This window comes from Misgurnus anguillicaudatus, chromosome 25, assembly GCF_027580225.2.
Source record: "Misgurnus anguillicaudatus chromosome 25, ASM2758022v2, whole genome shotgun sequence".
Lineage (NCBI taxonomy): Eukaryota > Metazoa > Chordata > Actinopteri > Cypriniformes > Cobitidae > Misgurnus > Misgurnus anguillicaudatus.
The window spans coordinates 19,354,095-19,381,934 of NC_073361.2; the positions used below are offsets into that span (position 1 = coordinate 19,354,095).

Here is a 27,840-nt window from a genome sequence, read left to right on the forward strand (position 1 = left end):
TGTCACAGACAGACTCTAAATTCTCCAGCAAATCTCTCTGGTGAAATTATGCCTTCATGTTTTGTCTCATTTTGCAGCTTGCCGCATCTGCCATGTTGGCAGATTTATAAAAGAAAGCCAGCGTAGCGTTTAAAGAGCCTGCGGACACCTTTGTGTCCCTTTATGTTTGTTCTTTCCTAATGGAATAGAAGAAAAGCTTTACTATGGCATGAGTTCAGATTCCTGTCAGGCCGACGAAGGAACATTCCAAGTCTTAAAGTCCACTTCTGGCCCTGGCTTTAGCACATTTGTGGAACAAGCAGCTTTAAGCCCACATAAAAGAAAAATTAGCCAAAGCTCTGTGGGAAAACACTCACTGAAAGGCATCCATTAGAAAGCCAATTAATTAGGATGCATTTTTATGGGCACAGTCAGTTGTACGCTGACCACTTGTGGAAAAGTACGGAGCCCCTCTGGTCACCCCCTGGATAAAAGAAAACAATCCGTGATCACGGTTTTGTAATTCGTCCCCTCAGTTTATAAACCGTACTCACGGATTATTAAACTGTTCCCTCAGTTTTACAAACCGTGCGCTCGGATTAATAAACCGTACGCACGAGTTAACAATCCGTGCTCTTAGATTTGTAATCCGTACCCTCAGTTTTTGCAATCCGTACCCACGAATTTATAAACCGTGCGCACGCTTTTGCAATCTGTTCTCACAGTTTTGCTAACTGGATTTGTAGCCCCTCCCTCATTTTAGAAATCGCTATTCATTCTTATTCATTCTTTCCAAGTTTGCTATTAATGTTTGATATTTTCGGAAATTAATAAAGTTTAAACCGTGTTAAGCTGTTTTATACGTTCCTAACTGGAAACGTGCTTTAATATTTACGAAATATTTTAATCGGATGCTACAGTAAACAGATATCTTTGTGTAAAATTAACATGTTATTTAGATTTATTCATCAAATAAAATAAATATTTAACTAACAAATGATTTCTACATATCCTTAATATTTTAATCAATATATTTGAGAATGCCACACTTAGGGCGCAGTCACACCAAAAGCGCTTTAAACGCTTGCAAACGCAAGGCGCCACGCACTGCCTTTTTTAAAAAAGAGCAGTGCGGCGCGGCTTTTCATATTGCTAAGCAACCACCGAGTCAGCTGTCTCGTCAATCAAATATTGAAGCGTGAGCGCTCTTTTGCTGTTAACTGTCATATTAGCAGAGACTTTAAAAAGAGGACGCTTGCTCTGACCTTGTTTGAGGGTGAGAGGTGCACAAACACGCAGGAGAGAGTGAGCGAGTGGAGTCCGGTTCTTCAAAGCAACTGTAAACTTCCCTCACCACAACGTAAGGCCCGCCTCTCCCCTCATTCGATTGGACAATGGAAGACGCGAATGACGTCAGGCGCTTCTCCGCTCTCAGCTCTCCTTCAAAAACGCGTGCGCGGCAGGCGGCAGAAAACCGCAAGGCGCTCGGCGCGCATAAACAGCGCGCAAACGCGCCCTGCCCATAGAATATCGTTCAAAAAAGGCGCCTGCAACTGCCATAAACGCTTTTGGTGTGACTGGCCCCTTAGGCTAGCTATATATTTTCGTATTGCTCATTTCAAATTCATATTTTATGTATTTAACATCAGCTTATTAGGTAAGATTAAAAAATTATTAAGAGCTGCACAATTATATACATATAAGTTTTATATACATTTAATTCTTAATTATTGTAAATCAATATTATTATATCTGATTATCAATATATTTGAGAATTTCACACTTAAATATTTACACGTTTTAAAACTTATAATAATAATTGCTCATTTAAAATTCATATTTTATGTATTTAACATCAACATAACATCGACAATCAAACATTTTTACATTGTAGCCTATTATTTGAGTAAATATAGGCAAACAAAGTAGATCACGTGTTAATTTAAAAATCAACAAAGCAAACGGGTTTTATTCAGCAGCAGATGAAATTGCGTCTTTTGCAGACAATAAACATCTCCGAATCTCCTCAAAAATCCCGGTAAGTGTGGAGTATGAGTAATTACATTTACAATATAGGTGCAGGATTCTGCTGATCCACCTGTCTGGAATTAAGAAGTGATTCTGCAACCTCTCAGAGTTTATTCAGCTCATTGTATTTGTAACATGTACTGTTTGGCATTTTTGGAGTTTCATGATGACTGTAGCGTTATGTCATGTGTAAATAAATGTTCAATAAAATAATTGTGTACAATTGCTTTGTTCATGGTTCATAAAGGATGGTATGAAATAAATTCACTTTACATTAAGTAAATTCAACTCATTTTTTATTTAAATAAAATTCATAAAAAACAGCTACATCTACTTAACATTTGCAATTACTTATTTTTACTCAATTTTATTTTTAATAGGAAATCAATTTAATTATTGTTAATACCAGATGTAAAGCTTTCAAATTTACTCAGTATTTGTAAGTATAAAATGTTTTACCAAAACTTGAATAAATCATAGTAAATGTTTTACAGAGTGTGGCTCATATACCCGCTCATTGTGCATTAAAAATATGACCAGAAATTGATTCTTTTACACACATTTCAAAGAGCACAGCTATTTTAACACTTTGGTGACCTAAATAAATACGTACATAGTCACGATTATTCTAGCAGTATTTGCACAGAAAGCTGTTACCCAGTTAATATAACAGTATAACTTCAAGTATTCAGATAAAAAAACTTTACGCAAGGACAAAGACAATATTTAATTAACAAAGTACAAATTTTAAGTTTAAATATTAATAAACTCCAAACTTATCTGGATTTTTTAAAGAGTTTCTCAGATGTTTGTCATCCCAGAAGTTTCCTTTGATGATTATTTTCTCATTGATCCTTAAATTAACATGTGATCTACTTAATTTCTAACTACTTTTTTGCTTACATTAGCTCAGATAATAAACATAATGTAAAAATGTTTCACCAAAAAATTAAGTAAATCATAATAAAAGTTTGGCATGAAGTTGATGTTAAATGCAAATAATACTGATTTACAATAATTAAGAATTATAGGTATATAAAACTTATATGTTTATAATTGTGCAGCTCTTAATAATCTTTTAATCTTACCTAATAAGTTGATGTTGAATGCATGGAATATGAATTTGGGATGAGCAATTGGAGGCGAAAATATATAGCAAGCCTAAGTATATTGATTAAAATATATAGGATGTGTAGAAATGGTTTGTTAGTTGAATACTTGTTTTGTTTGGTGAATAAATCTAGATAACATGTTAATTTTACACAAAGATATCTGTTTACTGTAGCATCCGACTAAAATACTTCGCAAATACCAAAGCACGCCTCCAGCCAGGAACGCACAAAACAGCTCAACACGGTTTAAACTTTATTAATTTCCAAAAATATCAAACATTAATAGGAAACTTGGAAAGAATGAATAAGAATGAGTGGCGATTTCCAAAATGAGGGAGGGGCCACAAATCCAGCCAGCAAAACTGTGAGAACAGACCGCAAAAGCGTGCGCACGGTTCACAAACCCGTGGGCACGGATTGCAAAAACCGATGGCACGGTTCACAAATCCAAGAGCACGGATTGCCAACTCGTGCGTACAGTTTATTAATCCGAGTGCACGGTTTGTAAAACTGAGGGAACAGTTCAACAATCCGTGAGCACGGTTTATAAACTGAGGGGACGAATCACAAAACCGTGATCACAGATTGCCTTCCCCTTTCCAGGGGGTGACCAGAAGGGCTCCGTAGAAAAGCGTTCAGGGAACGTGCATTTATAATATCAGCCAATTATGGTCTTTCCCATCAAAGTAGGTCAGAGTCATTTGTTGATATTTTTAAGTAACTGGTAACAGATAGAATTGAAATGATTTCAGTGCAGTGGGAAGACATCATTGTATAACAGTAATATCACTGAAGGTTGTAAGAATCTGTTTTTGCGTGAACTTTGGTCATTGTCTGGGAATGTTATTGTTAAAAGTGACCTGACTTCCTGTGACATCTACGTCCCTTTGCATTATAAGCATTGGGAGGGAAGATTTTTTCGCTGTGTTTGTATAACCTGCTTTGCTTGAAACAGTAACTCAATGTTGTGGTGTCATTGTAATAAATAACTCATTACTTTACTACATGTAACAAATTATTCATAATATGGAAGGAAAACATTTAAAAGTGTGGCATAGAGACTGAAAAGCATATCTTCCAAAAAAAGTCCATTGCAATAATTATTTAAGGATTTGCCATTGATAAACTCATACTGATTGACAAATGTTCGCCCTAAATGTATGCATATACACTCACCTAAAGGATTATTAGGAACACATGTTCAATTTCTCATTAATGCAATTACCTAATCAACCAATCGCATGGCAGTTGCTTCAGTGCATTTAGGGGTGTGGTCCTGGTCAAGACAATTTCCTGAACTCCAAACTGAATGTCAGAATGGTGAAAGAAAGGTGATTTAAGCAATTTTGGGCGTGGCATGGTAACTTGTTGGTGCCAAATGAACCGGTCTAAGTATTTCACGCGCATCCATTTCTAGGGTTTACAAAGAATGGTGTGAAAAGGGAAAAACATCCAGTATGCGGCAGTCCTGTGGGTGAAAATGCCTTGTTGATGCTAGAGGTCAGAGGAGAATGGGCCGACAGATTCAAACTGATAGAAGAGCAACTTTGACTGAAATAAGCACTCGTTACAACCGAGGTATGCAGCAAAGCATTTGTAAAGCCACAACACGCAAAACCTTGAGGCGGATGGGCTACAACAGCAGAAGACCCCACCGGGTACCACTCATCTCCACTACAAATAGGAAAAAGAGGCTACAATTTGCACAAGCTCACCAAAATTGCACAGTTGAAGACTGGAAAAATGTTCCCTGGTCTGATGAGTCTCGATTTCTGTTGAGACATTTAAATGGTAGAGTCAGAATTTGGTGTAAACAGAATGAGAACATTGATCCATCATGCCTTGTTACCACTGTGCCGGCTGGTGGTGGTGTAATGGTGTGGGGGATGTTTTCTTCTCACACTTTAGGTCCCTTAGTGCCAACTGGGCATTGTTTAAATACCACAGCCTACCTGAGCATTGTTTCTGACCATGTCCATCCCTTTATAACCACCCATCCTCTGATGGCTACTTCCAGCAGGATAATGCACCATGTCACAAAGCTTGAATCATTTCAAATTGGTTTCTTGAACATGACAATGAGTTTGTTGTACTAAAATGGCCCCCACAGTTCCTGGATGTGCATCTGCAAGATGCTATCCTAACAATATGAGCCAACATTTCTAAAGAATGCTTTCAGCACCTTGTTGAATCAATGCCACGTAGAATTAAGGCAGTTCTGAAGGCGAAAGGGGGTCAAACACAGTATTAGTATGGTGTTCCTAATAATCCTTTAGGTGAGTGTATGCCTCAAGTCCTTTGTTTCTTTGTTGTGATAAGAGATCCTACAAACTATTAAAACATATAAAAGAAATCATTATTTGACCTTAAAGGAACCCAAAAATGTTTTTTCTATGGGACTGCTGTGAGAAATAATCTCAGCCAACTTCATGTAAGCCATTTCATATCAGCATCGGAGATGATACAGTACAGTACGTGTCTAACGGTCAATGTTGCTATACTGCCACGCTGTCTGGCAGAGAGTTTACCCCCTCAGCACTGTATCACAGCTGAACCACACACCCTGCAGCCCTGTAAGGAAAGAGAGACTTTCCCACGGAGGACAGCTGTGCTCTCATGTATGCAGTGTGCATGTGTATGAGATGGCCTCTGGCGCTCTCTCCATCTCTCTCTCTCTCAGCTGGATCAGACCTGTGATGATGAATGAGGCGTGTAATATCACCACGCTCACTGCTATTTCACGAGCGAGGCTGTGTCCGAATTCCTGTGCCAAGTGGACCTCCCTTCTCCACGGACACACACACAAATGCAGGTTAAAGTCTGTACACAAAGCCTTATGAGTGAAATCCCATGTCGTCTACTCTTTAACACCACGAACACCAGTGTGGACCACACCGCACACTGTCCTGTTTACACACAGCGTGATGTCTGCAGAGGTGTGTTTGCAGTCGGCTTGTGGTAATAGGTTGAAAAGTTGTTAGACGGAGATCTCAAGACACCTTTTCAAAACATTTTCAGACTACTGTATTTTGAACCAGACAGCTTTTTTAAAATACCAGACCAGATTTGATGGAGATTTATTCTGTTCCATTTAAGTATCAACTTAGTCTTATATATTTTTTTCTTCACAATTGCTTTGGAGAAAAAAAGGAACAATTGTTAAAAAGCAATAAGATTTTGGGGCTGTATATTAATATGCTTTAGGTTAAACAATCTGCATTTGTGTAAACTTGATTAGAAATGTTTGTAACATTGTTAGGCTCTCTATTGAAACTCTTGTGAGATTTTAGGGTTTGTTTTTCAGGAGAAATATCTAAGATAAAGAGACTTAAGTCAAGTTTCTATTTGCTCTCCATTTCTTCACTTATAAGTTCGTATCGGCACCATTCACGCATTAGCATCTTAAACAAAAGGACAAGGCGATTGAGAGATGCCTTTATAAAGTGAGTAGATCATAGATTCTTATAGATTAATGGCCCAAGCCTAATCTCTGCCATTAGTTCCAGTTTCTCATGTTACAAGATGCTGTTTTTTTCTGTTTTGGTCTCAACTGGTGGTCATGCAGTATGAACATAAGCAGTACAGCTGGTTTAATATAACATCTCTGGCCACAGGCACAGGTGGGAGAGAGGGACCTCACGAAGAAGAGCTCATTTTACCTCTGCTGCTCTTCATTTTGCACATTCTTGCTGGATCATGATGTCTTGGACACGAGAAAGAAACACCCTGTGAGAAAATGCTTTCTTTTACAGTTGTCAAATGGGTATTATGAAACAGACAGTTCTGGCTGTGCAATATGATTGGATTTAGCTTGTGAAAACTTAGACATGGTATTATATAGTCAGATATACAGTACTGTGCAAAAGTCTTAGGCCACCACCACCAGACTTCTTGTTTTAGAAGTTTTATTGTCTATCCATATTTATTTTTCAATCTATTTTATTAAGATACAAACAGAAAATACAGGAAATGTGTACAAAAAAATGGAAAAAAAATTTCAGGACTAAAGGTCTTCTATAGGCATCGTCGGTGTTTAGTGTGACCTCTTTTGGCACTGAACACATCTTGAGCGTTTTTGAGCACAATGAAGTAAAAAGACTAATTTCTTTAAAATTAGACATTAGGATTTAATTTAATTTAGGTTTAAGAGATCCTGCAGTTGGGTTGGCAGTTTCCTGCTATTGCTCAAGTGGAAGGGGAGTTTACCCTAAAAACTTGACACATCAGTTTACATTTGGTATACAGTTTTTAATACTATATACACTCACCTAAAGGATTATTAGGAACACCTGTTGAATTTCTCATTTATGCAATTATCTAATCAACCAATCACATGGTAGTTGCTTCAATGCATTTAGGGGTGTGGTCCTGGTCAAGACAATCTCCTGAACTGTCAGAATGGGAAAGAAATGTGATTTAAGCAATTTTGAGGGTGGCATGGTTGTTGGTGCCAGACAGACTGATCTGAGTATTTCACAATCTGCTCAGTAACTGGGATTTTCACACACAACCATTTCTAGGGTTTACAAAGAATGGCGTGAAAAGGGAAAAACATCCAGTATGCGGCAGTCCTGTGGGCGAAAATGCCTTCTTGATGCTAGAGGACAGAGGAGAATGGACCGACTGATTCAAGCTGATAGAAGATCAACTTTGACTGAAATAACCACTAGTTACAACAGAGGTATGCAGCAAAGCATTTGTGAAGCAACAACACGCTCAACCTTGAGGCGGATGGGCTACAACAGCAGAAGACCCCACCGGGTACCACTCATCTCCACTACAAATAGGAATAAGAGGCTACAATTTGCACGAGCTCACCAAAATTGGACAGTTGAAGATTGGAAAAATGTTGCCTGGTCTGATGAGTCTCGATTTCTGTTGAGTCATTCAGATGGTAGAGTCAGAATTTGGCGTAAACAGAATGAGAACATGGATCCATCATGCCTTGTTACCACTGTGCAGGCTGGTGGTGGTGGTGTAATGGTGTGGGGGATGTTCTCACGGCACACTTTAGGCCCCTTAGTGCCAATTGGGCATTGTTTAAATGCCACGGCCTACCTGAGCATTGTTTCTGATCATGTCCATGCCTTTATGAGCACCATGTACCCATCCTCTGATGGCTACTTCCAGCAGGATAATGCACTATGTCACAAAGCTCGAATAATTTCAAATTGGTTTCTTGAACATGACAATGAGTTCACTGTACTAAAATGGCCCCCACAGTCACCAGATCTCAACCCAATAGAGCATCTTTGGGATGTGGTGGAACTTTGGCCCTGGATGTGCATCCAACAAATCTCCGTCAACTGCAAGATGCTATCCTATCAATATGGGCCAACATTTCTAAAGAATGCGTTCAGCACCTTGTTGAATCAATGCCACGTAGAATTAAGGTAGTTCTGAAGGCGAAAGGGGGTCAAACACAGTATTAGTATGGTGTTCCTAATAATCCTTTAGGTGAGTGTATACACACACACATTATAAAATGTACAAATTATAAATTTTTGATTAATTTACATACATTTAAATAGTCCATTGCTTTGAGTAGAGGCAAGTTGGGCAACCAAACACAAAAGGTCTCTTTATACAAACATTAACCCAGTCAGCTCACATAATTGAATTGGAAACTCTGGGAAGCGACCCAGCTTTAACCCAGTGGCCCTGTTGCGTGCTGGAGAGTCATACTGTAGAGGAACAGATGTAGTGTAAAGTGAATCGCTTTCCTGTGATCCAGCCCTCGATTTTCTGCACCTGTTTGTTGGTTGCAGGCGACCACGCTGTGAGCATATGCTGGGGAGTCACCAGTGACCTCAGAGAGTATTGGGTTGCCCATCTCAGTGCCGTTTTGTTTATCTCTCCCCATGTATTTTCACTTTTCTTGTCTCAGTGTGTTTATAATGTCAGTAATCAGACAGCACTGCTGCAATCACTGCCTCAGCCAGAGAGTTGAGAGGGTTGGCTGAAGAGGTGGGCTGTGTTTTTTTGACCTCTAACTCAGCTATGAAATGTTTTATTATACAGCATACACTGTAGCAATATAGTACAAAAGTTTAATGAAATTGGCTGCATTTAAGTCATTGAAACTTACTTTTTTACATTTTCACAAGTAATAATTTGCTCTTAAACTTTTTTCTATAAGTTAAAGTAATTTAAATAACATATGCTGTCATTTTCACAGTGTGAACATTACTTTAGGCTTGACAGGCGAGCCAATAAACTTCCCAAAGAGCATTAACACTGCAAACATTTCTTTAAAATCTTATGTAAATATGTTTAAATATCCCTAAAATTTACTTGAGGAAAAAGTTTATTTCGTTGAACTTGCTGGAAATTTCCTTTTAAAGAAGACATATCATGAAAATCTGACTTTTTCCATGATTAAGTGCTATACTTGGGTCCCCAGTGCTTCTATTAACCTAGAAAATGTGAAAAAGATCAACCGAGTAACTTATTTTTGGTAAACCATTCTCTGCAAGCATGTGAAAAAATAGGTAATTTATATTTGGCTTCCTTTGTGATGTCAGAAGAGGATAATTTCGTCCCTTAATTTGCACTATCCAACCACAGCACTGCTATTTAGTGCAGACATCATCTCATTTGCATTTAAAAGGACACACCCTTAAAGGACTAGTCAATTTTCTTAAAAAACAAATCCAGATAAGTTACTCACCACCATGTCATCCAAAATATTGATGTCTTTCTTTGTTCAGTCGTGAAGTAATTATGTTTTTGGAGGAAAACATTTCAGGATTTTTCTCATTTTAATTGACTTTAATGGACCCCAACACGTAAAAGTTTTAATGCAGTTTAAAATTGCAGTTCCAACGTAAAAAAGGACTTTAAACGATCCCAAACGAGGCATAATGGTCTTATCTAGCGAAACGATTGTCATTTTTGACAAGAAAAATAAATAATATACACTTTTAAACCACAACTTCTCGGCTTCCTCCGTTCCCGTGACGCGCCAGCGCGACCTCACGTAATTGCGTAATGCCGTCGAAAGGTCACGTGCTACATATATGAAACACACATTTGCGGACCATTTTAAACAAGAAACTGACACAAAGACATTAATTAGTATCATTCCACATACAACAACGTCGGAACGGTCTTTTTTCTCCATACCTGTAAACACTGAGGCGTAGTTTCCCATACGTCCTCCGTGACCTCTTGACATGATGACGAATTGCTACAAGACCTTTGTGCCTCGTTTGGGATCGTTTGGAGTCCTTTGAAACTGCAATTTTGAATTGCATTGGGGCTGTTAAGTGTTGGGGTCCACCGAAGTCCAACAAAATGAGAAAATCCTGCAATGCCCTCCCCAAAAAACACAATCTCTTCTCGACTGAACAAAGAAAGACATCAACATTCTGGATGACATGGTGGCGAATAAATTATCTGGACTTTTTTTAAGAAAATGGACTTATCCTTTAAAATGGCACATTTTTGCTCACACCTATAGTGGCAATTTTAACATGCTATCATAAATTATCTATATAGTTTTTTGAGCTAAAACTTCACATATGTACTCTGGGAACACCAAAGATTTATTTGACATCTTAAAAAGTCTTGTGAAATGTCCCCTCTAAGCATTAACCTCAATAGAGGCTGTTAGATTTTTGCTTAAAACAAAAAAGTGTTTGTTTACCATTTTTAAATTAAACCATATTGGACAAGTTGATGAAAACTTATTTTGTCTTGAGTTGCTTTCATTATCTGCCAATGTATTCACAACTCAACAGGAAAAAATCTGCTTGATGGTCTTAGTTGGTTTAGTACCTGGTCTCTTCTTTAGAAGGTCAGCTACTGAAAGACCAGATAAGACCAGCTTGTCCAGGCTGCTATTTTGAGTAAAAATCTTCTCATATGAGATGTGTTTTAAAACATTTCAGTGGTCCTGTAGCTTAATTGGTCCATTGTCAGAAATAAAGGTAAAATTAGGACGGTACATTTTGAAAAGCCCTAATTATTAGGTACAAATATGTACCGTCAAGGTACCAATATGCATCCTTTAGGTATAAATGTATCAGGCATGCGAGTTTGATTCCCAGGAAACACATACTAATAAAATGTACACCTTGTACTGCAATTCAAGTTGCTTTGGATAAAAGCATCTGCCAAATACATAAATGTAAGTAAGAAATACAATAAATGTAAAACATGATTTTGACTCTCTGTTTCAGAGGATCTGGATGACCTACGTATGGAGGGGGTCACTGGCTTGGTGCCGTCTGGCAGTAAGTTCAGCCAGGGCCGAAGCTCCTACTCGTCCGAGCCGCAGGCCAAAGTCACTCTGAACATCTGCTCAAGGTGTGCAAGGTAAATATTGACACAGTGAACAAGCAGCTCTACACGACTGAATGACTTCACCTCTGACCACAAGATTCTCCCTTGTGTGAGCTTCGCCACCTCGACAAACCATTTAACAAGTGAAGCGGTACAGACAAAGTGAACAATGATCCATACTAGAATGAGCAGTCATACATCTTAGTCAAGACATGAGTCACGTACACTGACCTCTGTGTGCTGAGAAGCCGCACCCGAACCTCGTTTAGGACCACACATCACATACCAACAATCTAAAGTACAATGATTGTACGCATTCATCACACTTGCAGTATAAAGTGTGGACTTATCTTAAGACTACTGTACTTACCTGCAGATCTATCTATCTAACTATGTTAAAGCGTTGCTTGTTTTCACTTTATTATCACTTATTTTCATACACGCTTCCTGTTTTGTAGATTGTGGCTGTGCGAAGTGATCACATTTCGCACTGACGGCTGTGATGCAGCGCATGTGTCTGATGCCAGGGTGGGATAAGACCGAATCTGTTGGGTCAGATGGCTGCCAAACTCCTACATCTTTTCCATTTAGTTTTTTGTTTGCCTCTTTCTTTATGCTTATCAGATCCACAACAGACACATTCTTTGCAGTCTGCGAGATCCCGAGCGCATCTTTTCGCCGTTGGCTAGCTTATCGCATGACCGCTGTTTGTTTTCTAACTGTTTATCACATCAATGTGGAAGTTCATTTGTTTATACCACAGGTTAAACACAGTGGATACGGCCCACCCTGGATAGATATCTAGGACAGAGCTGTGGTTACTTCTCCTGGCTTTGTGAAATGTCAGGCATATTTTTCTCCAACACACCAGTGTTGCCAGATTGTAGATAATTAGGAATCATTGTTGGCTAAACACTCAACTTTGATGGTTTGGTGACTCAAAGCTAATGGTTGGCTATGAGAATAGGGCATCGCTCCTTTGATTTTTGGATGCACAATGGTGCCGTCATACCTGGCTAACATTCTGCACCTCTGGCAAAGATGATCATTGGTTGTTTGGCAGAAAATCGATTGCATCATTGGAGCAAGACAACAGAGCTTTTCAAAGTCAACACAGTACCGTGAAGTTCGCCTGATGGCTTCCATGTAAATTAGAGAGGATTACATGCTTTGTCGATACAGTAACTTACTGTCTGAGAGCCAGCAGATGAGATCTTCTCACCTCTCGCACCTCTCACAACGGGCCTGGATAGAGACAAACCTAAACATGTGCATATGTGAACCTAAAGCTAATTTGTATTGCTGTTTCAATGCTCAGAATGGAGATTTCCATTTACTCTCTGTTTGTCCTCATTGCTGTCTAAGAGAAACGATGTGACTGATGGAGACAGAGGACTTGAACAGGTTTTATGTTGTACACATACTCATCACTCTCTATGCCTGTTGTTGTCTTTAAGTGACCCCGAGTGTTTGTTTGGACACCTGGAGCCTCTTCTGTCTTACACAGAGCTTTTCTTAAAATGCATCTGCTAAAGGACATGCCAGAAATGATGCACATCTCGTTCAGTTTTTCCGTCTCAGTTTCTTTTCCTGGGCATGTGGCTACTTGAAAAACTCAGGCAGCATTCTGTACATTTGCTTAGGCTCAGACTTAGGAATCCTTTAATCTGGACATTTGTTATCTCAAGTGGTCAATGAGTGAAAAACACGGCACTTAACAGCAGTCTGGAAGAGGTTACACACAGCAACCCAGCAAGCAATTTTGGCTAAAACAAGACAAAATTTGGGCTTCCAGTGAAAGTCTAATAGACGTCTAATCATAGACAATGTGAAATAAAAGCAAACACCTTGAACACCTGTTGACTCATCTTCGCCCAACTCGAGCAAAAAATTAGCATGACACGAAGTTAAATCCCGCGAGTATTCTAGAGCGAGTAACGCGATGCCCCACATTTGGTGTGTCTGTAGCATAAGGCTGTGTTCAGACCAGCCGCGGTAGAGGCGTCAAGCGAGAGTGATTTCAAGGTTAAGTCAATGTAAATACTTGTTGATGCGCGTCTGGAGGTCCTGGGGTCTAGTTCGCGCAAATGACGCAAATTGCGTGTTGCCGCGTAATGGCAGCGTTAACCAATCAGAAGCTTGCTGTAGTAGTGAAGTGATTACAGAAAGCGAGTGGAGTTGCAGAAGCCCCTCCCATGACGCGAATTTCCGCGTGAATGATTCGATAACTAGAATTTCACGAGCGGCTTTCACGCGCAAATGAAGTGAGTAAACTCAAAATGTTCAAGCGGCAAACTAGACACAGTAGACGTGAATTTGACACCTTAAACGTTACCCCACCTTAAGAGCGTGTGAGCACACTTGCATTGACTGAGAGAGGGATAGTCCCGGATGTGATCGTCTGGTAAAAGGTCAATAGGTCATCATGTGAGTCATTTTATTTACTTTGCAAAATTATTATTCATTTATTTTACCAATAGTTAGATTGGGCAGGTCTTCGCAAAAGGGTATTTAACTCTTTCCCCACCGTTTAAAAAAAAAAGTTGCCAGCCAAGGCCAGCATTTTTCATGATTCTCACAAAAGTTTAATGCCTTCCAGAAAATGTTCTTCTTAAAATATCTAAACATACAATATATATCAAATGAAAGAACAGACCCTCTGCATTCAAATAATAAAAAAAAAGGGTTCATCCTACCTTCATTAGTTCTCTTTATATCACCTCTCAAATATGGGTAGGTTTCTTCAAAAACACCAAATTTTGAGCAAAAAGCTGAGATAATAAAATTGTTGTGAAGGATCAAGATCAGATTTCGAGCGATCATCAAACCTTACACGGACATACAGCTGTTTGCCCTAGAGCAATTCTTCCGGGTTTCATAAGTTGCGGAAGAGCGTTACTTGGTTTATAATAGGAGTATTGTGGAAAGCGGAAATACTCGTCATTCGCAGGGTACGTTTTTTCTTAATCGACGAGTTAACTCGTCAATGGTGTGAAAAGAGTTAAAGGGATAGTTCCCTCAAAAATTAAAATTCTGTCATTTACTCACCCTCATGTTGTTTTTTTTATTTTGATGAACACAAAAGAAGATATTTTGATAAATTATGGTAAGCACACAACTGATTGTAACCATTGACTCCCATAGTAGGAATAAAATGGTATGGAAGTATTGTGATAAATGAGAAGAATATATGATGGTAAGCACACAGTTGATGGTACCCATGAATTCCATCATATTTTTTATTCCTACTATGAAAGTTAGCTTGATCTTGCGGGAATTCGTACGTATTTTACAGGTTGGCTAATTTGTATAAATTCGTACAAACCGAATCGTACAAAAACAATTCACATGAAAAATAATAATCAAACCACACCCCTAACCGTACAAATGTGGTCATACTAATTAGCCACCTCGTAAAATACTTATAAATTCCCGTAAGATTGTGTTGACATATCTGTTTGTAATGGTACATATTTGGACCTTTTTAAATGGTACCACGCCAGTGATAACTGGGATACATATTTTGACTATTTTGTCTAATTGTGTAAGATAAGCTTGATGACGTATGCGGCCAACAAAAGCGGCCTCCGGTCAGACGCAACCAATTGCGTTCCCAGCCTTACTAAATCTCCTGCAGGGATCTGTTGACTTTCAGTGCACCACTTTAGAAAGGTCATGGGATTTATTTCTTATCTGCTGGACTCTGTCCTCTTTATATGATGAATGAGGTGGCAGATGACAACCACACATGCTTAGAACAACAGTTCATGGCGAAGTACCGCAATGATAGATGTGACACTGCTGACCACAGGAGGGCATGGGAGTGAAAATGACTTAATCATAACACATTCAGCATTTGGTTGAGCTTGGTTGCAGGTGGTTACGTTTAAATTCAAGAGTTCATTTTATGTGCATGTGCACTTTCTAAAAGTTGAACTTATGACTTTGGTGTTACTGGAGACATGCTACAGAAGGTCTACTGTAGGTAGGTCTAATCAAACTGTTTAGTGAATTGTTGTGGCAACGCCGTTCCCCTTCTTTAATTCTCAGAGCCCTGGCACAGCTTTCTATAACATCCACCATTATTATTTTAATTGCTCGCTCAAAATGATGCTGAATTAAAAGGGATTGCCTCAGATGGTGGGCGAAAACGGCAGCTTTGGCTTTTCTTGTTGGCTTATTTTCATACAGACGAAAAGGAAAGAATTATGATAGACATATTGAATGACAGAAAATAATTTAATTGCTAAACCTGCAGTGGAACATCAAGGTATACCAGGCTTTGCAGTTAAAAGAGAAGGTGGATCTTTATTTTTGTTATTGTGCATAATAGTTGGCCTGACTGCATACAGGAAAAGGCATGCAATGGCAACACTGATAAATGTGAAATGAAGCCTATCATTTGCTAAGTGCTGCATTTGATGATTTACAGTTCTCAAGCAAGACGGCTTCAAAATAACAGTTTAAGCATAAAGCATTGTTGAGAAATAAAGTGTGAGAATTACCAGCCTGGGTCTTTATTTTCCAGTCCTCTAGGAAAATTGTGAGACTGGAACATTTTAATTGGTTGCTCCTATTTAGTTCACCTGCTATGATCTTGGCCACACATTTTGATGTTGAAGTGCTTCTTTGCATGCATGTTTATTGTATGTTTTTTTTTTTTGCTGACTTAAAGGAGCAAGCTAAGGATTTTATTGCCATTTTGGAGCTCGGCAGCCCCTTGGTCACCATTGACTTTCATTAAATTGCAGTATAAATAATAACATAATTTGATTTTATTTTGAACAAAATCTCAGTAAACAAGAATCCTTTGTGATTCCAGGTTTATGCTGTTTGGCGATAACTACTGTAAATTGTTGTCAGGACTTATCTGTTCCCCTATGTTATGCCTTGTCTACATTCCAGCCTGCCTATATCCTCATCTCCTCGACAGTGATAAGACATATAAACTGCTTTGGGTCACTCTCATTACCTTTTATGAATAAAGACTCACTGTCTCTGCTCGTTCTCATCCAGCAAAGGCACTTGGTACTAACAGATATTTTATTAGATACCGATCAATTTCTTTCATACCCTCAGCTTAGAGTTGACTCTGAAAGAAAATGCTAGTATTTTCACTGTTATCTTCTACATCTATCATAACTGTGGGGAGAAATGCAAGCCACTCGTACGAAATTAAAGCTGGCTTTTGTACACTGATGCTAAGCTTTTGAACTTTTTAGGCTTCAAGGGGATAGTCTGACTCCTGGAAGACCAGAAGAAGAACCAGGACATCACGCAGAGCAAGCCGTGCCAGAAATACCATGTAAGTACCTGGGGATGCCCCTTCAATCAGGGGTCTACAAAAAATCCAGGATTTTAATTCGTTAATTGCCATGTTCATAAATTATGTCACTGATTTGGACAAAAACACACAAAATGACAGATTTTCGATGTAAAAAGTGAATGTGGACTGGAATTTTTTTTAACGTTTTTGTGCACATTTATCTCCCTCATTTAATGTTCATGGCTGTTTTTGCCCCATTGACTTCCATTATAACAAATTTTTTGATTGCAAAGACATGACACAATACACTCACCTAAAGGATTATTAGGAACACCTGTTCAATTTCTCATTAATGCAATTATCTAATCAACCAATCACATGGCAGTTGCTTCAATGCATTTAGGGGTGTGGTGCTGGTCAAGACAATCTCCTGAACTTCAAACTGAATGTCAGAATAGGAAAGAAAGGTGATTTAAGCAATTTTGAGCGTGGCACGGTTGTTGGTCCCAGACGGGCTGGTTTGAGTATTTTACCTGCTCAGTTACTGGGATTGTCACGCACAACCATTTCTACGGTTTACAAAGAATGTTGTGAAAAGGGAAAAACATCCAGTATGATGCAGTCCTGTGGGTGAAAATGCCTTGTTGATGCTAGAGGTCAGAGGAGAATGTGCCGACTGATTCAAGCTGATAGAAGAGCAACTTTGATTGTAATAACCACTCGTTACAACCGAGGTATGCAGCAAAGCATTTGTGAAGTCACAAGAAGCACAACCGTGAGGCGGATGGGCTACAACAGCAGAAGACCTCACCGGGTTCCTCTCATCTCCACTACAATAGGAAAAAGAGGCTAGAATTTGCACGAGCTCACCAAAATTGGACAGTTGAAGACTGGAAAAATGTTGCCTGGTCTGATAAGTCTTGATTTTTTGTTGAGACATTAAGATGGTAGAGTCAGAATTTGCCGTAAACAGAATGAGATCATGGATCCATCATGCCTTGTTACCACTGTGCAGGCTGGTGGTGGTGGTGTAATGGTGTGGGGGATGTTTTTTTGGCACACTTTAGGCCCCTTAGTGCCAATTGGGCATCGTTTATATGCCACGGCCTACCTGAGCATTGTTTCAGACCATGTCCATCCCTTTATGACCACCATGTACCCATCCTCTGATGGCTACTTCCAGCATGATAATGCACCATGTCACAAAGCTCAAATCATTTTGAAATTGGTTTCTTGTACATGACAATGAGTTTACTGTACTAAAATGGCCCCCACAGTCACCAGATCTCAACCCAATAGAGCATCTTTGGGATGTGGTACGGGAGCTTTGTGCCCTGGATGTGCATCCCACAAATCTCCATCAACTGCAAGATGCTATCCAATCAATATGGGCCAACATTTCTAATGAATGCTTACAGCATCTTGATGAATCAATGCCACGTAGAATTAAGGCAGTTCTGAAGGCGAAAGGGGGTCAAACACAGTATTAGCATGGTGTTCCTAATAATCCTTTAGGTGAGTGTATAATATTCTTGATTGTTGTTATTTTTTCCTTTTGCAAAGAGGTATAATTTTTACTGTTGTTTACCATGTGGCACCATTAACCCTTTAGTACGCCTGTGTGCTTAATTTCAGATTTTTTCCCAAATCAGTAACAAAATGTATGAACTTGCCAATTAAATAGTTAAAATCCTCGATTTTTTGTAATATGATTTGATCGTAATTGAGGTTGATTAACAGATTTATGCAAAAAATGTGTAAAAAATTATCTGATACATTTTACAGCCGTTTAATTTAGTGGATGTTTTCATCGATGAATAACATGAAAGGGTAGTAAAAATAAGCATTTTCCCAAAATATGTGTCAATATAAGATTTGTCACCAAAATCATTCCATTTGCTGAAACGCAATAAAGAATAAAAAAAAACATAGTCAATAAAAACATCCCCAACAATACATAAGGGTTAAACTGAACTTCACAGAGAACCTCAGCAAGCCTTTCTTGTCACTTGGGTCCTATAAAAACATTCCTGCCAACTACTTTTGTCATCTCACACGATGCCCTTAAATCATAGCATATACAAACAGATCAGATTTAACAGAGTACGGTATCATGTTATGTGGTCTCCTGCGAGGCACAGGCACTTTCTTATTCTCTCATTCTTACGGTGGAGAAATTGAATCTCTCCATTGTCTCTTGTGGGCCCCTTTTAATGCCGTTACCGAAGTGTGGGAGCGTATTGTGAGTATGTGTGCGTGTGGTAAAAGCCTCTATGTTTTTTTTTTTTTTTGGAAAAGGTCCATTTCCCCCGGTGACAGAAGCATTAACAGCAGTAGAAGATCTACAGATGGCCTCTCAGGTGACAGGGCAGGTAGGTGATCCTCACCCAGCCAAAATCTCTTTATTATAACACTTTCCCTAAGCCATTAACATCTATAGCATCATCGCCATTGTGAAAACTGTCAGTGAGACAGTTAAAACCACTTAGGTCATTGGACCCAGCATGACTTGACTATTTGTCTCCTTGCCTGTTAACCTAGAGGGGACGTTCCACTAACAAAACAATGAATAAGACCTTATCGTGCGAAAACGGTACATTGTGTCTGATTAAGCTGCTATGAGAGAGTCGCAGGCTTTGGGTGAACGCAGTCTTGGCTGTTTATTAGGTGAGAAAGCACGCAAGAACCGCGTCTTCCTTGCGGAGTATCGTGTTGTTGAAGGAGCAGTGTTCATTTACATTTGAGAGAGGGGTCAATGAGGACACCTGTGTTGTAGAAATCCCCCGTTCCATCAAACCTGTCAACAAAAGCCACCCGAGACCAGAACAAATTTCCAACATGGAACACAATAATAAGACTTTGCATTTAGTAGAAAGACTGACGTGAAGTTAAGTGTATACAGGTTTCTGTCACTATAACAACATCAAACTCTTTCAAACTCATCATGAAGTGGTTATTTTTCTATCAGCAGCAAGAGCCGTTATAATTACAGAGGAAAAGTGATGGAAAAATCTTTAGGAATTGTTGGCTCAGTCTAGTGTGGAAGCTTATGAGCCGAGAACTCCAGACAGACTGGCAACAATGAGTATGCGAGGCTTCTTCATTTCTTTATTGGGAACATGCTCCACTCCGCCTTCACCCAGGAGAAATCATTCCATAAACAGTGCCATCCAGACACCGCACAGAGAAGATGAGCGAACTACGACCGGCGTGCTCCTCATAGTTTAACCTGACAAAAATGTTTTGTTTTTCATTTATCTTGCTTGAGGACTGTACATGCAAAGTATTTAGGATCCTTGGTGTTGCAAGTATGGTCCATTTTTTAAGCGTACGGGAGGGTCCACGAACATGCTACTTTGATATGTATTTTTTAAAGACATATCTATCTTCTTGAAAGGAGAGAGTGCAAAGAAGAGAGACACAGAAAGTGTGAAAGAAGGCCCCATCATCTACAAACTAAACCACACCAGTGAGCTCAGACTAAGACGACAAATGTTTCCCACATGGAACAGCAAGTGTGAAAAGATCAGATCACCTACTGCAGCTTTTAAGGCTTAATGTGGCTGTTTTGGGTTTAATTGCTTATTTTGGGCTCTATTTGAAAGGCAAATGCGATTTGTCTTCCTAATAGCTAATTACTTTAACTGGTCCTCAGGGGTTCCCACTCCCTACCGCCCAGAATGGCACGGAAAACAAAACGTAATGCTTTTATGAGCTGAGTCACTTCTTTGGACAACAATAGTCATGGGCGCAGTATCTGCACTGAAATTTTCCAAGCTGTAACTCATGCGCTTTGCATCGTAAATGATGCTCGTGATGGGTGGAGAGGCTCGAGGGCTTCAGATTGAATAGAGAGTCTTGGGAAACTTTGTCCTTTTGAACAACTTGGTCACTGCCCGATAAAACTCACATATGTCCAAAACGGTTATTTTTCAGGAAGTGAAAAAAACATCGTATTTCAAAAGCAGTTGAATGTAGCGTTGTCATACTTTGGCATCTTTACATGTAACCATATTCTTGCCAGTGTAATGATATAATCCACATTTGACCAAAATTGAGTTTAAATGGACATATTTTACAGTAACGGTGGTCGATACGCGTTCTTCCGATCATTAATCAGAATGGCCAAGTCGCGTTTCATATTGACAGATGAATACACTCAGTTTATTAAATAGCCTACCTCTTGGTTTATTAAATACGTTTAGTTTATTTAATATTAATTATACATTTATCAACTGTCTCTTGCAAACTATGAAGGGACAATGAATCAATACACTGACATGGTAATGCTAGACAGATAATTTGTTTGCACAGTCCTACCGTAATGTTGTCACTCCTAGACGTACGTCTGGCGTCGGGGGGGAAACGTTAACCTCGATGAAGGAAAGTCAGTAGGTACGTTATGCAACCAAATAATCAGTTTTTAATCATATTGATGGCTAGATTGTATTGAAAAGCCTTCATGTAAACACCTTAATCAATACGACTGAGGACGATCGGATGCAAATTTGGATCGTATTGAAGGGGGTGGTGTACTCCGATCTGTGATCCGATCTGCAGGGGAAAAGTACGCATGTAAACGCGTGAATCGTCTCACCAGGCTGTGTTTATTCGGCTATCCAGTCCTGAGCTTCGATGAAACTTCACGAGACCGGCGAAATGCTTCCACGGGGCGGGAGATACGCGACGTGATTGACAGCTTTGACACCAAATGGATATACGTGAAAATCAGATGACATGATTTCACAACTTTTCATTGGCCATTTAGATATGTGAAGCATACTGTATACGGAAATGAACCTGGACATTCAATCCGTTGAAAATTCTCAAAATCGGCAAAATGGACATACGTGGTTTTATCGGACAGCGACGACTTGAATTTTTTTAATACTGTCTAAATGTTTTTATGGTCTATAATGTGTGCTTTATTAACAAAATAAAACTGTGTAGTTTATTAAAAAAATATTTAATTAAATTAATTACACGATAAACTGTACATTGTAACCAACATAAGCAATATATCATATAACTGAACATAACATTACTTATCCATGGGTAAGCCAGCTTGTTTATTTGCTTTACTTTCTGCACTTAAGTTAAATGTACAGCCGTATTCATTTAGCTATTCAGTAGCGCAGTGCAAAATGTAGAAATGCTTTCATCCAACCAAAATCAGAGGTGTAATTTAATGAACCCTCCTGAGCCTGTTTTTTATTATTAAAGTGTTTGATATTTCTCTGCAGAAGCTGATTATGTCCATGTAACCAAAAAAGATTTGTTTATGTAAGCCTGAAAAATGAGAATATGAGTTTTTATTAACCAGTGTTTGTTGTGCTAACCTCCCACCTTCACTGATCTGAAAAATTTCAACTTTAGCCTTTTGTATTAAGACTGGTCTTTTTTGTAATACAAGCCATCACACTTCAACGCATTGCTCTGATGTGGTTTCCGGCCCTGATTGTCTTAGTGCTGGGGTGATATTAAAAAATAGCCTTGGGGAAAGTTTGCTTTTAATGTGAGAGTTCTATGTGGACCAAGGTTGGAGTTTTGGGACCTGCTGTGCAAAAGCGTTTCTAGGAGGAAACCAGAGTAAACCCACACTGACACAAGGAGAACATGCGAACTCCACACACAAAAAGGCCACCTGACCCGGGGCTCGAACCAGGGACCTTCTTGCAGTGAGGCAACAGTGCTATCCACTGTGCGCCCCCGTTTTCCACATATCAGTGGAAAACAATACTGCTTGTTTCTGAGCAATACTGCTTGTGGGTTCTCATTGCAGTTCACTAAAAAACAGCAAAGCCTCATATCTACATCTGCATTACATATTTCCTTTAATATACATACTGTAGGCGCATAAATAAACATGCATGCCCACATGCACCCAACCACCCAACCGCAGATCTCATTAACATAGCTTGACATGCAAACTCAATATTTTGTCGATTGCAAAGCGAAAGAAATATGCTTTTTGGTTTAAACATCCTGGGGCACAACATCATCAGGGAAACAAAGCAAATTGCTTGCATTCAATGAGCCCCAAACACAAAGCATTTAAGAAACTCTCTGGTATGTTTGGACTCTGTTTTATCCATTAGTGCTACAAAGACTGTGATTGAGTTTTAAGGGAGAAAGTCTGTCTGTTGGTTATTGATTACAATCCATCATTCAATATTTCGGCTGTTGCTCAGACCTGTCTCACTTGGTATTTTTGTCTTGTTTTCCAGTATATATTGAGATTTACTTAAGAAAATGACCAAAGACAGTGGTTCTAGGGTGACTAGACATCCCGAAAAATTTGGGACAGTCCCAAAATCTAAGCTGCTGTCCCGAATCCCGAATTCCGCTCTTATTGTTCTGAAAATTATACTGAAGCAAAATCTTAATCCCGCATTAAGATATGCACTGATAAGGCACGGGAGTTCTGGCAGTTAAAACCTTGGCTAAATATGCTGACGTCGAGCCTCAACAACCTCGGTTGGCTATAGCTCAAGTGTGAATTTAAAGTTGTATTTTTTATATTAATCTATCTAATTTATCTATATACACAAAGACAATAGGACCTTTTTGTCCCCTTTTTGTTTTATAGAGTAGATGAAGAGAGCAAAAGTTGCAGCAGCCGTGAGGCCAGTTGAAAGTGCAGGCAGTGCCAGTCAGTCGCGTGAAGGAATCAGATTGGTCGAGGCACTGTGTTATAAAATTACTTCTATATGCATTATTTAAATGTATATGCATATGTACTTATTTTAATAAAAATATGATTGGTTCAGTAACTTCAGTTTGAAATTCATTATTGAAAACTATTATTGTATGAAGTATAAAATACTTTAAGTATTTTATCAATTTATTTATATGCATATGGTCTTATATTAATATGATTGGTTCAGTTTGAAATTCATTGGGCCCTATTTTCACGATCTGAAATGCAAGTGCGAAGCGCAAAGCGCAAGTGACTTTGTGGGCGGATCTTGGGCGCTGTTGCTATTTTCCCGGCGGGAGAAATAAGTCTTGCGCCAGGCGCAAATCAATAAGGGGTTGGTCTGAAGTAGGTTCATTATTCATAGGTGTGGTTTGGGCGTAATGTCAAATAAACCAATCAGAACGCTATCCAACATTCTCTTTAAACGCAAGTGCGCAAGTTCCATGGCGGGTTGCTATTATTATGACGGATTTACCAGGCACACGCCAGGAGCGGTTCACAGCCGAGGAGACCCACGTTCTTGTAAGAGCAGTCAAAGACAGAAAAGTTGTTTTGTATGGGGATGGGAGAAACCCGCCCAAATCAGCGTCGCTTAAACAGGCGTGAGAGGAAATAGCCACAATTGTCTCATCAGCTGGCATCCCCGTCGTTGCGCCAAGCGCTACAATGATGTCAGGAGACGGGGGAATCCCAAGCTTGCCGGCATTAATCGGGCACGCCGTGTAACGGGAGGTGGATCTGCCTCTACACATGACCTGACGCCAGCAGAGGACATCGCTGCGTCCACCCTCACCGCTGAAAGGGTTTGGGGCTTTAAAATCGGACCCAAGAAACGCAAGCAAGGTCCAACCCCAAAGTACACTTACAAATCAAGTTCATATACATTAAGGTTTCTTATGAAAACATTTTAATTATTATTTACATAAAATAAACGTAATACAGCCACACAACAAACTTATGAAAATATTTTAATCGTTATTTGCATGAGAATTTTTGAACGCAGCCACACAATAAACAAAAACTATCACCACAATGCTCACCACTATGATTTCCCTTATCTCATGTGTTAATATTTTTTATTGTAACAATTTATGATTTGCAAAAATTACTGTTGCATCTGTGTAGATAAGATGTTGTGCACGCTATACATTATGGTCAAGCATGCGCCCTTAAAATAGCATAATGAACCACGTGCAACGCGTCACTGACTTTCGACTAGTTTTTTTTTTTTTTTGGTCCGTGGCGCCATTGTTTTTTGAAACTGCAAAATAGCATCAGGGATGGTTTGCGCCGGAACACGCCTCCTTTTTTGTGCTGAACCGCCCAGGGAGCGCAAGTTCATTCCCTAGTTTGCCGACGTGCGTCTGTGGAGGGAAAAACCCGCTGTGCTCCGGTGCCAAATACAAATGATACATGCGTCACCGACAAAGTCAATTGCGCTAGGTGCAAGATAGGGCCCATTATCTTTAATTATCAAATAAAATAAATTAAATTAATTAATTTTATTAATTTTATTAATTATAATTCGCATCGCCCCACTCTTTGTCAATGCTCTTTGCTTTGACTTTGTATGTAATCTACTCGTGCAAATCGTTGAACTCGTGTTTGGGGTGTTTGCCCCATAAGTGCGTCTGACATGTTCTCTTGTAAATAAGCTTTTTTTTTATCAACCTCTTAATGTATTCTGCTAACAAGCCGGTATTTCGGAATGACCTGAGGCTAGGATTAAGCAGATTTAAATAGAAAAGTATTTCATGAACATATACGTACAGAGAGCATTTGGTTAATATCATTATCTTATTTTTGACAGAGGTGGCTTTTGTATCTGAGCTTCAAATTTTTTGATATTTGGGCTGGAAACAAAACAAAAAATAAGTTAGACATTAAATTTTTGCCTTTTGTGTAGTCATTTTAGTTAAGTGTTTAGTACAGTATGTACTTTGTTCAACGCTATCTTACGAGAATTCGTTCATGTTTTGCGTGTTGGCTGAATTGTATTAATTCATACTTAGCACAAGTTTTTGTATGATTTGCCTTGACCCCTGTGACGTTGGGGTTAGGTGCGAGGTTAGGAGTTTGGTTTCGTTGTTGTTGTTTTCAAGAGAATCATACGTTTTTGCGCGATTTACTTCGTATGAATTAATACGAATTAGCCAACTCGTAAACTATCTACAAATTCTCGTGAGATCAGGCTGACTTTGTTAGGTTTGAGTTGAACCTAAAATTGTAAAGCTCAATTTTCCCATTTTTATACGCTTTTTGTATACTAACACCACTACTGTTTCTTCACGTACATGGTTGTGTTCAGCATAATTCACACATTGAATTATGTTTACGACAACCTATTCAAAATATTACAGGTTGAATGAATCATTTCAGTGGGTTGCATGTGCTCTATGTTGTTAGCGGCAGGTGCAGGCAGTATGTGATGCTGTAGGGCTCTTCTCCTGTGCTTTAGAGTTTAATCAGATAATACATTTGTTATTGTCCATTTCCCATTTGCTTTTGGCACCGTGCCATGGAACATACATTAGGTAAGGGTGCCTGCCGCCAGCTGAAGTGGATTTAATAAACCTTTGTGTTAAGAATTCATTTCCGTTTCTTGTGCACTTATCCAGATCACCAGAGGGCAGGTGGTGGCTGCTACAGGTTCTCTTGTGTATTATTTGCTGTTCAATTGTATACGAATTTAATCTGTTAGCGCTGAAATTATGTTTGATTTTGTTAATGGACGTCTCAAGGGAAGGGCAAATGAAATAAACACAGACAGCCTGTATAAGGGTTGTTACGATATGGCACAACAAATGCATTATATGCAAGTGGCTTTTAAGAGATGCAGCTCTTGACTTTTCAATTTGTTTGTTTTTCATTGCCAAATGTGAAATGGCAAATCGGTCACAGTAAAGTACTGCATGCAAATTAGTTTTTCCAAACTAGAGATGGCATGAGTTGCTACTTACAGTACATTAAATCAGTCACTTCCTTAGAGTTAAAGATGTAAAAAGACCCAAATTTTTCATTCATGTTTCCAATTTTCCCCATCACATTTTGTATCTACAGCAAACAAACAGTGGTCGAGGATTTCAGCTGGTTTTAAAAGCCCAGTCTGGAGGGATTGAGGTAATGTGGTTACTTGGATTTTCTTCATCGCGCCCGGGCCGCCCGCCATTCTTTATTGTGCTTGTGGCAGGTTAGTGTGGGCAAAACTCAAGCCTCAACGCTCTGTGTACACGCTAAACATCACTGTGGCTTAAGCCCGCGGCCTTCAGCTCGGTCGTAAAGATCCAGAACGCCCAGATGTGACGGCAGGCAATGAGCCAGGACAATGTTGTCCTATGTGGTAAACACAAAGAAGCCAATTACGTATTTGAATTGACTCCTTTTGCCACCGACGGCATATGTAAATCTCAGACTTTCTCTTGTGGTTTTTGAACCTGCTTCCAATGAACTGGACTTTGTTTGAACAATTCCAGTGGCTGTGTGTGGCGCTTGACGTGCATTGACAAAACCCACAGCTACAGTATAATAGCCTGTTAAATGTCCTTTAGAAGAAAATGATCGTGCTTTCCCAGAGAGTGAATGGCGGCTCGGTTCGGCCAATAAGGCGCACACGCAGATCGTATTTGGTCCACACACACGCTCTGGAGTACTTCAGATGTGGACAGCTGCTTTGTGGTCTCTTATTTATACTCAAAGTGGATTTCATTTCTAAAGGAATTGGATCCATGTTTGTGAGTGGATTTGTTGGACCGGTTGGTTAACACGCATTCCATGATTGTTTATTACAAAACAGCTTATTTCTTTGGCTAGCATACCTCTCGTGTCCTTTTATTACCCATGAGGTTTGCACGAGTGCGGGCGGGATAGAGATGCGAATGTAAGCTTCAAACTAGTTTGACTCAGTCGCATGCATAGTTGATCAACTGTCGTTGTAAACCACAGTCGTGCTGAGAGTAAGTATTGTACAGCCAGTGCGGTTCCAAACTTTGCTTCACTTGAAAAGTATTTGAGATACACCAGGTTTGTATGGCTGATGATGTTCCTCTAAGCAAAATCAACAAGCCACGCATTCGTCCAGAAAGGCGGAAACCACTGATTCATCGTCTGAATACTGTTGCTGACAAACATATTTTGGCAGCGGCTCATCATTTCCGAAAATGTTACTATAGACTGCCATTCATATGTATTTGTTGTAAATGCAGATGCTTGTCTATAAAAAAATGCCCTTATGAGGGAAGAGATCTCTTCCCGGTGTGTTTGGATAAACGTCGCCTTGAGGGTTTGTGCGTTGTGGAGTTTGCGTGGGTATATGTGTTTGTATGTGTGTCCTTCCTATCTGTATGTTGGGCATGACCTAACTGCTGCTTTGTTTGAATTAGCAGTGCATTTTGGCCCACGAAGCCAGAATCAGATATGCTTTTGTTTGTATGCATGTGTCTTGGAGTGTGTGGGTACGTACGTGTGTATGC

At 39.4% G+C, this 27,840-nt stretch overlaps 1 protein-coding gene across 2 annotated transcripts in view; it reads left to right on the forward strand.

The window, feature by feature from the left end:
* c25h8orf34 (chromosome 25 C8orf34 homolog) overlaps nucleotides 1–27,840 on the forward strand; it is a 113,964-nt gene that overhangs the window by 63,893 nt on the left and 22,231 nt on the right. For both annotated transcript variants that reach the window (XM_055182298.2, XM_055182299.2), the window contains 3 exons: nucleotides 11,303–11,438; nucleotides 16,628–16,710; nucleotides 18,970–19,043. In XM_055182298.2, coding sequence (XP_055038273.2) covers nucleotides 11,303–11,438; nucleotides 16,628–16,710; nucleotides 18,970–19,043 — 293 coding nt within the window. The remainder of the gene's footprint in view (nucleotides 1–11,302; nucleotides 11,439–16,627; nucleotides 16,711–18,969; nucleotides 19,044–27,840) is intronic.